General features: G+C 45.4%; 1 protein-coding gene across 6 annotated transcripts in view; it reads left to right on the forward strand.

Annotated features, from left to right (window-relative positions):
- The first annotated feature begins 327 nt into the window (after positions 1-327).
- LOC147123219 (protein NSUN7-like) overlaps positions 328-15729 on the forward strand; it is a 185528-nt gene continuing 170126 nt past the window's right edge. For 2 of the 6 annotated variants that reach the window (XM_085969093.1, XM_085969103.1), the window contains exons 1-3: positions 332-734; positions 4173-4517; positions 15633-15691. In XM_085969093.1, the coding sequence (XP_085825219.1) occupies positions 4232-4517; positions 15633-15691 (345 nt within the window). In that variant the 5' untranslated portion in view covers positions 332-734; positions 4173-4231. Of the gene's footprint in view, positions 735-4172; positions 4518-8596; positions 8809-15632; positions 15692-15729 lie in introns of those variants that run through there. The other 4 variants (XM_085969109.1, XM_085969118.1, XM_085969128.1 and 1 more) reach the window with 4 other exon arrangements.

The raw sequence follows: 15729 nt of genomic DNA on the forward strand, positions 1-15729 counted from the left end.
AGTTGGTGTCATGACTGCATCCCAGGAACGACCCCGAATCAGCACAACTCACCGTCAAACGTGTGGCTGCTTTGCCCCCGCCCGAGCATGATGGACAGAGCCAACAGAGGGGGGAAGGAAGCCGCTTTATTTTTAAGAGCGACACAGATTACCCCCACCCCCAAAGAGGCCGTATTTTTACAAGCAGAATAAATACATTTGACGCTTCCACCGACGCCTCTGGCCAGATCCGCTAAAATTAGGAAGACGTGCTCAGCAGTGGCCAACATTCACTCAGCGGCTCCGAGCTGGCGCCCAGCCTGAAGCGCCGGCCCACCGAGCGCGTCCCGCTCCCCCGCCTGTCACCATAGAAACCGCGGGCCTGCCGCAACCGTGCGTGCTGAGGAGTCCAGCACAGAGATTTGAACAGCAGGACCCACCCATTATTGCATCAAAAGAAATCAATAAGGATATACAGTAAACATAAAAATAAGTATTTTATGGTGTTTAACGAGGGGGGGCGGGCGAGCGAGCTATTTGCAGTTGTGTGTTAGTGACGTGTCTGTCCTCTCACTGCCCCCCCCCCCGTTAATGCAGTGGAGCAGCCCACATTTGAACGATGCCGCCCGAGCGCTGAGCTCATCGACTCTCCGTGAGGAGGAGCGGAGGGGCCCCGCACAGCCCGCCCGCCCGCCCGCTTCACATGGAAGTTCATTCAGCCGCAGTTCGCAAACATCTCGGGCATCTGGACCACGGTAAGGATTTCAGCTACTGTAGTGAAGACATACTGTGCACCTGTTGCATGCAACAGCCGCAGCTGTTAAATCAAAGGGAAAGCTGCGGCGCAGTTACTGCTTCAAAAGAAGAGGGAGGGGGCATTTACTCTTCTATAAAACTTGCATTTTTCTTTGTTGACGAAAGTGAATTAACGTTTTTTATGCAGGGTTTAGTGTAAAAAAACTATGTTGTAAAAGTTTATAATTATATGTAAGTGACATCTGGGTAAAAGTTATGCGAACTTCGCTGAGATTTTATTTGTTCTCGGCGGTGGAATATATGCAGAATTATGTTCCTGTCCCATTGCCAGCAAGAGCTGTTAAATTCTCAAACTTGTGAAATTAAGATTTGACCCACCCTTGATCTCTGTCTTCGCTAACTATTGTCTCACCTCCAACCTCCTTTACCTCTCAAGTCCTTGAACGTGTTGTTGCCTCTTCGATCGGCGCCGATCTCTCTGGCAACTCCCTGATTGAATTTCTCCATTCAGGTTTCTCACCCTGTCACAGTTCAGAAATAGCCCTAACCAAAATCAGAAATGATATCTTCTGTGACTGTGACGGCGGTGCATTATCCCTCCTTGACCTCGATGCGGACTTTTGACACCGTCAATTATGCCATCCCTCCACCAACTGCTCTCCTCTGTTGTCCAACTTGAGCCAGAAGGTTTCTACCAAAGGCTTCTCTTCCCACCCTGCACTGTCACCTCAGCAGTCCCCCAAGGATCCATCCCTTCCTCTTATATCTAAATAATAATACTGCCCCTTGACTACACCATCTGCAGATGTGGGATCAGCTTACACCCACCCATCAGCTCTACCTTTCCACCATCTCTCTTGATCCCTCCACTACCTCTGTCACAATTTCATCCAGCTGAAGTTTGGGAAAGAAAGAAAGATATGCATTTATATAATGTCTTTCACAACCAAAGAGCTTTACAGCCAATGAAGTACTTTTTCAAGTGTCAGCCAGTGGCTCAGCTTGTAGCACTCTCACCTTGGAGTCAGAAGGTTGTGGGTTCAAGTCCCACTCCAGAGACTGGAGAACAAAAAATTAGTCTGACACTCCAGTGAAGTGCTGCACTGTCAGTGTTGTCTTTTGGATGAGACATTAACCTGAGGTCCTATCTGCTCTCTCAGGTGGATGGCACTATTTCAAAGAAGATGTTGTAATGTAGGATACATGGTCACCTAATTTGTGTACAGCAAGCTCCCACAAACAGAAAGTGATAATGACCAGATAATCTGTTTTAGTGATGTTGATTGAATAAATATTGGCCAGGACACCAGAGATAACTGCCCTGGCTCTTCTTCAAAATAGTGCCATAGGATCTTTTACATCCACCCGAGAGAGCAGATAGGACCTCAGGTTAACGTCTCATCTGAAAGACGGCACCAACAGTGCAGCACTTGAATATCAGACTAGATTTTTTTGTTCTCAAGTCTCTGGAGTGGGACTTGAACTCTCAAACCTTCTGACCCTGAGGCGAGAGTGCTACTGACTGAGCCACTGGAAGACTAAAGTCATTGTCTATGGCCCTCACCATTAACTTATTACCCTTGCCATTGATTTCCTCACCCCTGCCCCCCTCTCATTTCCTGCCACTGCTTTGGAGCGAACCAGACTGTTTGTAACCTCTATGTCTTATTAAACCCTGAACTGAACTTCTGACTCCCATATTCTCTCTATCACAAAGACTACCTACTTCTACCTCTGCAATTTTGCCCACATCTGCCCATGCTTCATGCATGCATTTGTTGCCTCCAGACTCTACCCCAGTTTTCTCCTAGCTGGCTTCCCATCCTCCATGCTCCATAAATGTCAGCTTGCCCCTAACTCTGCTGCCTGTATCCTATCTTGCACCAAGTCCTGCTTGTCTGTCACCCTTGCCATTGCTGATCTAGTTACGGTCTCTTAATGCCGCAAATTCTTATCCTCTTGTTTAAATTCCTCCATAGTCTTCTCCCTTTCTACCTCTAACATCCTCCAGTGCTAAAACCTCTCCTAACTCTGTTTCTCTGACTTTTTAAATATGTGAAAACAGTGAAATGCTGGTCAGCTATTGATTGGTGATGTAATGAAAAAGCTGCTACGAAAATTGGTTATTGTGACATCATAGGCAAAGTGGTGTTTCATGGGAAATAACTTTTTTATAGCTATTTTACAAAAAATAAACAGCTTGCATGCCTGAATACTACACACTAATGAAAATGTAAATAGAATGAGGGCAGGGTCCAGAGGCTTCAATGAAAGTGGTTTAAAGCACTAGGTATTTTTTAGTTTCAATAGCAGTTTTTGAGCAAAGATGCACAACTTGTAATATAACTTGAAGTTTATGTTGGTGTAAATTGATAATTTGCTTGACAATTCAAACAAGGTAGGAAACTTCTGTATTGTCAAGTTTTGTCAGTAAATAATGATTAAAAAAATCTAGCTATGAACATGTAAACTTATATGGAGATGATGAAATAACTGTAGGATGAACTCCTTTAAAAGGCAAAAACACAAGCTGTCTCAATGCCTTAGTTTATGCAAAGGAAAAAAGAAAGAACTTGCATTTATATAGCGTCTTTCACAACCCGAGGGTGTCCCAAAGCACTTTACAGCCTACAAAGTTCTTTTGAAGTGTAGGAAACACAGCAAGGCTCCACAAACAGCAATGGGATAATGAGTAGATAATCTGTTTTAGTGATATGGGTGGAGGGATAAACATTGGCCAGGACACCAGGGAGAGCTTCTCTGCTCTTCGAGATAGTGCCATGGGATCTTTTACATTCATCTGAGAGTGAAAATGGGGCAGCGGTTTAACGTTTCATCTGAAAGACAACACCTCCGACAATGTTGTATTTTCTCAGTACTGCACTAAGTGTCAACCTGGATTATATGCTCAAATCTGTGGCGTGAGACTTGAACCCACAACCTTCTTGCTGAGAGATGAAAGTACTACCACTGAGCCAAGGCTGACACTATGCACTGAATAGATGAACTATTTAGACTGGAATCAGGTTTTATCTGTGGTGTCCTTTGCAGTCAAATAACCTGTTGGTACTGCCAAGATGCTCACATGAATAATGGTTGCTTGGTTGAGGTACAAGAGCATGGTCAGCACCAATGGAACTATACCTTAATCAGAAATCAATATCTGCAGGAGAAAATCTAGTAGATAAAATTGGGAAGGAGGAATTTAAAAAGAAAAAATAGCAATAAAAACTGAAGTAGTAATCCACTGTGAAAGTAAAAGTTACACATACAGAATAAATTTTTCTGGTGATTATTTATGGGCAGTTTTTGTAAAGTTGTGTTTTCATGCCTGACTTACTCTGGTTAGTATAATAGTTATGTATTAAGTAGTGTTGGTTAGTTCGGTTCTGATAATTTGTTATCAGCTATATGAGTTTGCATTCTAATCTTTGCAGGGAAAGTGGAACTTGTTTGAATATTTCAGTCTGTCACCCAATTACAAGAGAGTTCAGAAATGCTGCATACAAAATGTGAAGCAAATTATTCAACTGAAATTACATCTGAGATCTCAAATCTTGACGAATTGACCATCTCGCGTAAGACACGTACCGGTGAGAAGGATGGCTACCCTGATTACGTCTACATGATTTCAGCTAACATATTTCAGAACATATATGTTGCGAAACCTCCTTCTAGAAGGCTTGTAAACTATGACAAAGATCCAGAATCGACTATCCCAGAAATCGGAGATGAGAAGTTCCAACGCTGGGTGTACGAGCTAGCCTTCAATGCCCTGAAGTGTAAGTAAAACAAATGGGTGGATTTTTCTTTAAGAGGTTGGTGGGGGGCAAAAAAAGAGGCTGGAAAAATACCAGAAAAGATTTGGATAGGAAATAAAAATGAAAGGAATAAAGTTACAAAGTGGAAGGGGAAAAATAAATGCAATTCAAGTAAGACACCCTCAATCTATATAGAACATTGGTTTGGCCACAGCTAGATTATTTATGCAGTTTTGGGTACCTCATTATGGAAAGGATATTGCAGCTATGGAGTAAAGTACAATGTAGAATCATAAGAACATAAGAACATAAGAAATAGGAGCAGGAGTAGGCCAATTGGCCCCTCGAGCCTGCTCCACCATTCAATAAGATCATGGCTGATCTGATCCTAACCTCAAATCTTCTATCACTGTGCATCCACCCGAACCCATGTGATCTCCCGGGAGAGGCGAAAAACCAGATAAAGACCCAATGGCCAATTTGGGAGAAAAAAATCTGGGAAATTCCTCTCCGACCCATCTAGGCGATCGAAATTCTTCCAGGAGATCACTCTGTCCCTATATTTTCTACAGTACTTACCTTCTGTAAAGGCGATCTCCACCCCAGCCAGGAACAGGAATAAAACCATCTCCTGAAATCTAACACAGAATTAGAACACAGTAGGAGCAGAACCAGGCTACACGGCCCCTGGGCCCACTCCACTACCCACAGGGCCATGACCATTCCGAACCTAGACTCGTGTCCAATTTCCTGCCCACTCCCCGTAACCCTTAATTCCCTTTACTTCTAGGAAACTATCTATTTCTGTTTTAAATTTATTTAATGATGTAGCTTCCACAGCTTTCTGGGGCAGCAAATTCCACAAACCTACCACCCTCTGAGTGAAGAAGTTTCTCCTCATCTCAGTTTTGAAAGAGCAGCCCCTTATTTTAAGATTATGCCCCCTAGTTCTAGTTTCACCCATCATTGGGAACATCCTCCCCGCATCCACCCGATCAAGCCCCTTCACAATCTTATATGTTTCAATAAGATCGCCTCTCATTCTTCTGAACTCCAATGAGTAGAGTCCCAATCTACTCAACCTCTCCTCATATGACCACCCCCTCATCCCCGGGATTAACCGAGTGAACCTTCTTTGTACTGACTCGAGAGCAAGTATGTCTTTTCTTAAGTATGGACACCAAAACTGTATGCAGTATTCCAGGTGCGGTCTCACCAATACCTTGTACAACTGCAGCAATACCTCCCTGTTTTTATATTCCATCCCCCTAGCAATAAAAGCCAACATTCCATTGGCCTTCTTGATCACTTTCTGCACCTGCATACTAACTTTTTGAGTTTCGTGCACCAGGACCCCCAGATCCCTTTGTACTACAGTACTTTCCAGTTTCTTGCCATTAAGATAATAACTTGCTCTATGATTTTTCCTGCCAAAGTGCATAACCTCACACTTTCCAGTATTGTATTCCAATCACTAGGAAAATGTAATGGATGAAATGAAATAGACATGAGGTTTTTTTTCTTTTTTTAAACAAGAGAAAAATAAGAACGCATTCATTGGAGCAGAGGAGGCTAAAGTGAGATTTAATACAGGCGTTCAAAGTTTGAGACTAAAAAATGAATGGTAACAGGGGGACGTAAACACCATAATAGCACCAGAAGCACAAAGGGGAAGATTTTTCATGCAAAGAATTAGGGGATGGAACACTTAGCCCCAAGTGGCTGTTGAAGCTCAATCATGGAAATTCAATAAACACCTGCAGAAAAAATATTCAAGTATATAAAGAGCAGGTTTGAGATTAGATAGTTCCAGTTAGGGCATAAGGGGCTCAATGACCTGTACCAAAATATCAATGATTCTAAATGTGCTAATTGAAGAATAATGACAAACTTGGGTAGCAGCATAACATGGACAGTGGTGTGTGAATAAGTAACAAGAGGAAAGAAAATTAACAATGTTACGAAAAAGGGAATGGGGTAGTACTAACACTGGCATGTTAAACTCGTAACTGAAAGTGTTCTCACAATAAAGTCTGAAATATTGTAGCATTTGGTTATAACAATCTGCAGGAGTTCCTCAGGGCAGCGTCCTAGGCCCAACTATCTTCAGCTGCTTCATCAATTACCTTCCCGCCATCATAAGGTCAGAAGTGGGGATGTTCGCTGATGACTACACAGTGTTCAGTGCCATTCGCAACTCCTCAGATAATGAAGCAGTCCATGCCCACATGCAGCAAGACCTGGACGACATTCAGGCTTGGGTTGATAAGTGGCAGGTAACATTCGCGCCACAAAAGTGCCAGGCAATGACTATCTCCAACAAGCGAGCATCTAACATTCAACGACATTGCCATCGCCGAATCCCCCACCATCAATATCCTGGGGGGGTCACCATTGACCAGAAACTTAACTGGACCAGCCACATAAATACTGTGGCAACAAGAGCAGGTCATTGGCTAGGTATTCTGTGGCGAGTGTCTCACCTCCTGACTCCCCAAAGCCTTTCCACCATCTACAAGGCACAAGTAAGGAGTGTGATGGAATACTCTCCACTTGCCTGGATGAGTGCAGCTCCAATAACACTGAAGAAGCTCGACACCATCCAGGACAAAGCAGCCCGTTTGATTGGCACCCCATCCATCACCTTAAACATTCACTTCCTCCACCACCGGCGTACCGTGGCTGCAGTGTGTACCATCTACAAGATGCACTGCAGCAACTCGCCAAGGCTTCTTTGGCAGCACCTCCCAAAACCGCGATCTCTACCACCTAGAAGGACAAAGGCACCTCCAACTTTCCCTCCAAGTCACACACCATCCTGACTTGGAAGTATATCGCCGTTCCTTCATCGTCACTAGGTCAAATTCCTGGAACTCCCTAACAGCACTGTGGGAGTACCTTCACCACACGGACTGTAGCGGTTCAAGAAGACTTCTCTAGGGCAATTAGGGATGGGCAATAAATGCTGGCCTTGCCATCGACGCCCACATCTCATGAACAAATAAAAAAAAATCGATTTGGGGTAGCCCCTTGTTGAATTGTTCCATCGTTTACAACTACTTATTGCATTGGTGCACTTCACTAATTGGACAGTCAATTGGAACAGATTTTATATAGTTTTAATTTGCTGAAAAACAGCAGTACAGTGCTACAAACACGAAATATGTAAACTCATTAGGCATGAATTAAAATGTCTAAAGTGGCAGGCTGTGTCAAGTATAGGAGTTTGTTCTCACCATCTGGGTCTTTACCATTATGTCTGTGTTTGCGTTCTGGGTTTAGATTGGTCAGCTGGTCATTTGTGATTTTATTCATGTGCACTGAGAGATGTTAGTATTTTGCCAGATTTTCAGCATTGTCTAAATGTGTTGCAAAACTCCACCTTGCTTCAGGAAGCATGCAGTGAGTTCAAACAGGCGTTTGAAATTGGCAAAGAAAGCTGTGCAAAGCATGTTATGGAGAAAAGGTACTCCATGCAAATTGGCATGACCAATTTTATCACTAAGATAGGTTCAAGCCAGTTCTAATTGACATTCTTCCTGTTTAACTTCTTTAGCTGAAGATGAGTTGTGCTCAAACAAGGTGCAAAATTCTTTCCTGCCTGTGAAACTGGAAGAAAATCACTTCTATTTGACCCGTAAAACTTAAAAAAAACACTGATAAGCACGGGCAAACACACTGGTACAAATGGAAAATGGGTTTCGATGGTAAAAATTCAGCTGTATGGCTGAATGATCACTAAAAACAAATTCCACTGTATGTAAGTAATACCTTTGCACAATGTGTTTTTTTATGTTCTCATGAAGTCAACTGGCATTCAAGAACACTGAAAATATAAAATAAAAACAGAAACATTAACTTTGTTTCTCTCTCCACAGATGCTGCCTCACCTGCTGATTATTTTCAGCATTTTCTGTTTTTATTTCAGATTTCCAGCATCTGCAGTATTTTGCTTTTGTACTACTGAAAATATATATGTCTGTATTGAGGGTGTAGCATTTTATTGCCGTAAAGTATTTATATGGTTTACAGCTTGCAGTAGAATTTTTACTGCATTAGTTACTGAGGTAAATTTTAATACTCTGATTTGTATATTAGATAGTAAAACCAAGAAGAATAAAATCTCTCAAACCATCATGGAGTGATCGCATGTGTGTTCAAGGCAGTAAAAGTGCATTATGAGAGATGTGACTACATGTAGATATACTATTGGAGACCTCTACTTGGACCCTTTCTTTTCATTTTTCTTCTCTCCTTGCCTTTCCCCTGGACAATAGAAAGTGATGATGGGTTTCATATTGGCTTCCTCCAGGTAATAACATTTTTGCTGATATTGATCTCAAGGTAGATGCAAATAAGGAAGGCCATTTGTCCTATAGCTTATCGATCTACCTTAGTCTTTGTAGCATCTCCCTGCAATTGCAACATTCAACTATTTATTTAATTGATTTCATGGTTTTTGTCTCCATTATCTCATCCAGAAGTCCATTGTGTTGTTCACTCTTTTTACATAAATTTTCCTGACATCAGTCTTAAATTTGCCTTTTACTAATTTGAATCGATGTCTGTCTTATTAGTCTGATTATAATGTTTTGGATTTATCTTTTCTATACCATGTACTAGATTGTATACCTCTAAGGTCAGTTGCCAGAAGCCACCTTTTCAAGGTAGAAAAGCCCAGTAGTCTTCCTTCATTCCTCAGTCCTCTGATACAAAGAGTCAGTCTCTTTGCTCGTCTCTTTGCTCTTCTCTGAACTACCTCTGACGTTTGAATGTCTCCCTTGGTTCTCAGAGATCACAACCAGCTACACTAAGACCAGAACACTGTTCAGTTCTAATTTGCACTCTGCTATGTTGACTATTGCTGCTCCACAATAATTGGATATGTTGAGCTTCAATCTGCTAAAATCCCTAAATCTCTTTGTACTTCAACCCATAGCTCTTTCAACACCATTCATGGAATGCTTATGTCATTTTTTTCCCCTTCCTATGTGCAGTACTTGTCTGCATTACGTTTCATTTGCCATTACTCCACCCACTTGCATATGTGTATTTTGTGACATTGACCATGTCTGTGGAGATGCCTGCAGGCTGTATAGAATTTGTTTCAGTAAATCAGCTACATGTTAACCAGCTGTATTTTCATTGGGATTGACCTATCTTGCTCTAGGAGACTAGAAAATTTTGTGGCACTCATATATTATGGAAGAAATTCCTAATTTAGTTGGCTCTCATTTAGACACTGATGTGGATTCAGCAGCAGTAAATATTTCACATGTGTAGGAACTGGGGTTCCTAGCTGAAGAATTGAGATCGACTCAGAAAATCAAAAAACAATAACATTTAATGAACAAACGAAGCTGTACAGGAAACTGTAGGATACAATGCAAATAGGTCTGGTCTGCTTGAAAGCCTCTCTGGAAAACTGGTAGCAGGTTCCGAGCTCAACTGCTAGCAGGTTCCGAGCTCAACTGCTAGCAGGTTCCGAGCTCAACTGCTAGCAGGTTCCGAGCTCAACTGCTAGAAGGTTCCAAGCTCTGACGTCATGACGTCATCACGTTCTTCCCGCCGTTGAGAGATCACGTGACGGACGGCATGACGTCATCACGCGGAGTACAGGAAAGAAGCCCTAGTACAGTTAACAAATACATTAAAGGTGCAGCCCCCAGCTGTACTACATTGCTGTAAAAGGAATTATATACAATTGTCCGTAATCCTCTGGTGGTTCCGCCACATGCGCCCCCCCAGAATTGCTTTTAACAGAGAAGGTAAGGCGAGAAGGGGGTCTGACGAGTCTGTCCGACCGACTGCGATACCCCGGCAGCTGGAACGGAGCGCTAGAAGACGAACTGGCCGTTGGCTGTGGTTGGGATGACGCTGCAGGCGGAGGAGAAGAGGAGGCCGGCTGTGGTCGACCCGGTGAGGCGGGCACTGGCAACTCGGCGGATGACTGTGGCTGTACTGGACCGGCAGTCGACGGTGGACGACCATGACGAGGCGGCTGAGCGGTGGCGACTGGTTCGCTCAGATCCAGATGCGCCGGTTTCAACCGGTTGATGGAGATGTGGTCAGGCTTACCGCCGACGTCAACCGTGAAGGACTCGTCACCTGACGAGATGACGCGGAATGGACCTGTGTAAGGCGGTTTGAGCGGGTTTTTGCGAGCATCCTGCCGAATGAACACTTATTCTGCGCTCTTAAGATCCACCGGGACATGGGAGCGCTGCAGGTCATGATGCGACGTAGGCACTGGGATGAAATTCCTAGCCGATTCCTGATGGCTGTCGAGCTGCTGAGCTGGGGACCAGGGTTCCGTGTGAGGAGGAAGAAAATCGGCAGGCACTCTGTGGTTGGCCGTAAACCAGCTCTGCTGAAGAAGAATGCAGGTCGTCCTTAGGCGCCGTGCGAAGACCTAGCAGCACCCAAGGGAGCCTGTCCACCCAACTAGGCCCACGGAGACTAGCACGCAGTGCGGCTTTAAGGGACCTGTGGAATCTTTCACACAGACCGTTCGCCTGTGAATGGTAGGCGGTGGTACGATGAAGCTTGGTGCCCAAACCTTGAGCTACGGCGTTCCAAAGCTCAGAGGTAAATTGAGGCCCCCGGTCAGAGGAGATGTCAGCCGGTACCCCGAACCGAGCTACCCACGACGAGATGAAGGCTCTGGCGACGTCTGCCGCTGTGGTGGCAACCAAAGGAATTGCCTCTGGCCACCTGGTGGTGCAGTCTACCACGGTGAGTGTACCCGCGAGAGGAAGGGAGAGGACCAACCAGGTCCACGTGCACATCGTCGAATCGACGCTCCGGAACCGGAAAAGTGGTGACTGGGGCCTTAACATGGTGTATCTTGGACTTCTGGCAACTCACGCAGGTATTGGTCCAGTCACGGACGTCGAGATGCATGCCCTTCCAGACAAATTTCTTTGCCATGAGTCGTTGTGACGCTCTCATGCCAGGGTGTGACAACCCGTGGATAGTGTCGAAAATTCTCCTGCGCCATTCGATTGGACGTGGGACGCCCATCGAGATGTCACACAGGGGTGTGGTCCCTGCGGCCTGGAAACTGACATCAGCCACTTGTAAGCTGGATGGTGCGGTCCGGTATGCCTGCACTTCAGGGTCTGCCTTCTGTTCTTTTGCCAAACCAACATAGTTGACTCCCAGGTGTACTGCGTGGAGCTGGGCGCGGGAGAGACAATCCGCCACCAGGTTGTCTTTGCCCGAGACATGTTGTATGTCTGTTGTAAATTCAGATATGTACGTAAGATGACGTTGTTGCCGTGCCGACCATGGTTCCGCTGTCTTGGCCATCGCAAAAGTAAGTGGCTTGTGGTCTACAAAAGCCGTGAATGGGCGTCCTTCCAGTAGGAAGCGAAAATGGCGGATGGCCAGAAACAATGCCAACAACTCCCTATCAAAAGTACTATACTTGCGTTCGTTCTTCCGCAATTGGCGGCTGAAGAAAGCCAGTGGTTGCCATGTGCCGTCGACCCACTGCTCCTGTACTGCCCCGATGGCATAATCAGATGCGTCGGTGGTAAGGGCAATGGTTGCGCCCGGAAGGGGATGTGCCAACATGGTCGCAGCAGCCAAAGCGTTCTTAGTGTCGAGGAAAGCCTGGTCCATCTGGGGTGTCCAATCGATCGGGTCTTTGCCCGATTTACCTCCGAGGGCCTCGTACAAAGGTTGCATCAACAATGCCGCCTTGGGGACGAACCGATGATAAAAATTGACCATTCCCAGAAAATCCTGGAGGGCCCTGACAGTCTGAGGAAGAGGGAACGAGGTGACTGCTTCCACCTTCGTGGCCAGCGGGACAGTGCCTTCTGAGGTGATTCTGTGTCCCAGGAAATCAATGCTGTGCAACCCAAACTGGCACTTGGCCGGGTTGATAATAAGGCCATGTTGGCTGAGACGAGAAAAAAGGGTACGCAAGTGCGTAATGTGTTCTTTCGTGCTGTTACTGGCAATAAGGATGTAGTCTAGGTAGACGAAGATGAACGGCAGATCGCGCAACACGGAATCCATGAGACGTTGGAAGGCTTGTGCTGCATTCTTCAGCCCAAACCTCATACGAAGGAACTCAAGAGCCCAAAAGGTGTGATGACGGCAGTTTTGGGGACGTCCTGAGGATGCACGGGCACTTGATGATAGCCTCGGACGAGGTCTACTTTGGAAAAGATGGAATTCCCTGCCAGATGGGCCGAAAAATCCTGAATGTGAGGAATTGGGTACCGATCCGGTGTGGTAGCCTCATTCAGGCGTCTGTAGTCGCCACATGGTCGCCATCCGCCGCCCGGCTTAGGAACAATGTGTAATGGCGAGGACCAAGGACTATTCGAAAGTCGAATAATACCCAGGCGTTCCATTGTATGGAACTCCGCCTTGGCGGCCGCGAGTTTACCGGGTTCCAGCCTTCGAGCTCTCGCATAAACAGGGGATCCTGTCGTGGTAATGTGGTGCGCCACACCGTGCCTCGCGACTGAAGAAGAAAATGTGGGCCTGGTGAGCTCAGGGAACTCACTGAGAAGACGAGAGAACTCATTTGGAGATGGGACTGCACAGGCAACTGCTTCGGTGGCAGGGGACCGAGTGAAAAGTGGAGGCACTGATTAGCTGGCAGTGTCGGACGTCGATGAGAAACCCGTTTGCGCAGAAGAAATTTGCCCCCAGGATGGCCTGTGAGACTTTCGCCGTGATGAACTCACAAACAAAACGTTGGCCGCCAAAACTCAACTGGACCCTACGCTTTCCGAACGTGCGAATGGCCGCACCATTGGCTGCCTCGAGGTGGGGACCTTGACCGCCGGATTGAAGACCTAGCTTCGACCTGGTAGGATACTGCACTGGGAGCCAGTATCACAGAGAAAACGTCGCCCTGACAGGGAGTCTGTAATGTATAGGAATTTCCCTGCGGACCCGACGGCCATCGCAACTCCAGCGCGTCCCTTAGGCCTTATTGATCTTCTCAGAAACCGCTAGTTTGAGGTAGGTTTTTTTTTGGTGAGAAACTGCAGGGCAGACGGCAATTTCTGGCCTTCGCGCCGAAACGAGCATGGTATGCACACCAGCCTGCAAGAGGAGGAGTCGGATTCGCTCTTGTGGGGGATGGGCGCCTCGTGGCTGCACAAGATTGTTGTGAGACAGTGAATATTTTATCCGCTTCTGCGGCGAGTTCAGCACCATCCGTGATCGCGGAATTGGCCAAGGCCGTCTGTACTGGCTCTGGTAGTTGACAGAGAAACAGCTCGCGGAACAGAAAACATTGCGATTCCGAGCCCAAAAGCGTGAGCATATGGCTCACGAGCTCTGAGGGTTTTGAGTCCCTGAGGCTGGGCATGGAGATAGTCTGCGAGCGCGCTCTGACTTGGACAGACCGAAAATCTGCAGTAAACGTGCTTTTAAAGCTTCGTACTTGCCATCGTTCGGTGGACTCTCGAGGAGGCTGACGACCCGCGAGGCCGTGGCGCTGTCGAGGGCAGAGACCACGTAATAATAACGGGTCGAATCCGCTGCTACTCCCCGGATTGCAAATTGGGCTTCTGCCTGGAAAAACCACGCGGCCGGTTGTTGCTCCCAAAATTGCAGCAGTTTGAGGGTGACGGCGTTCGTGTCCATGATGTAACTTCAATGAAAATTGTTCGAAGAAATCTGGGTCACCAATGTAGGAACTGGGGTTCCTAGCCGAAGAATTGAGATCGACTCAGAAAATCAAAAAACAATAAAAATTTAATGAACAAACGAAACTGTAGGATACAATGCAAATAGGTCTGGTCTGCTTGAAAGCCTCTCTGGAAAACTGCTAGCAGGTTCCGAGCTCAACTGCTAGAAGGTTCCGAGCTCTGACGTCATCACGTTCTTCCCGCCGTTGAGAGATCACGTGACGGACGGCATGACGTCATCATGCGGAGTACAGGAAAGAAGCCCTAGTACAGTTAACAGATACATTAAAGGTGCAGCCCCCAGCTGTACTACATTGCTGTAAAAGGAATTATATACAATTGTTCGTAATCCTCTGGTGGTTCCGCCACACATGCACCATTGGTATAAAGTTGCATTTGTGACATATCAGGGAAGAGCCCTACCAGAATGATGTCCCCATCCCCCAGATCTAATTGGGCATTTTCCCTCCCTCCTTGGTCCTACCCCGTTTGAGAAGGTTTTCATGCTCATTTCTTACTTTCTCTGCCACTACCACGTCATTTATGTTGCCAACTTGCCTTGAGCGTTTCAATATCCACCATTTTTGCTCCGGGGATGGAGACATTGAGGAAGATCCTTACCAGATTGACAAGTCAAAATGCAACTTTGTATTAACTGTGTATGTGAAATATTTGCCAATGCTCAACTGTCTTGCAGACCCAGGCTTACACTGAGTCTGTTTAGCTCTACCGTTAAGCTTAAACTGCCTAGACTTTATTTGCCTCTATCAGCACACCCTTGACTTCCGACCCATTCCTTGTCCAGGGGTTGGTCAGTAGACCTGCCAATTAAATTGGCTGTAGGCACCCAAAAACTCAATTATTACCAGACACCCGCTGCTGTGTAAACAAGGATAAAACCATCTAGTGTGAATGTCCTACTGGATGTCTAAATGAGGTAATGAAATACCTATTGTATGAGGTCATTATGCGTAACTATTTCAATGGCTAGCTGATTAACATATCAATTCCCCTTATGTCTCAGTAGTACTAATCTGTCTCCTCTATTAAGATGACTGAAGGGATGCTTTGTAATTAACCCATAATAATTTTGAACCAGAGTTTATAACAAAAATTCTTACACAGAGACTCTCCGCTAGGTTCAAAAAGCCAATAATCCCTAGTTGTAGCAATTGGATAGACTGAATGTGACCTACATTTTGAAAATTTCTTCCTATATAATTTTGAAGTTTTATGTGCGTAGTAAGGTTTTCACTACATTTGTTTTCCGTTCTAAAAAGAAAACCAAAATGTGCAAGTTTTGCTATTTTTCTATTGTAACTTGAAGAGTTGACTTCCTAACTGTTGTAATAAATCACAAATGAAACATTTATGTTTGCTTTCAGAATTGTGATGAGTTTGGACTTGGGTATACATTGTACCATCATCATATCAACATAATTTTGTTTGTCATTGACTGTTTCCCTTTCAACAGATCAAGATGTCTTAGAAGAAATATTGATTAACAGTTGTTTTTACCCATCTCAGCCAATCGTAAGTAAGCACTCTTCAAACTGAAGAATCTCTTGCAA

This window comes from Somniosus microcephalus, chromosome 2 (genome assembly GCF_052327205.1).
Source record: "Somniosus microcephalus isolate GS21.2 chromosome 2, FLI_Smic_1.0, whole genome shotgun sequence".
In the NCBI taxonomy this organism is placed as follows: Eukaryota; Metazoa; Chordata; class Chondrichthyes; order Squaliformes; family Somniosidae; genus Somniosus; species Somniosus microcephalus.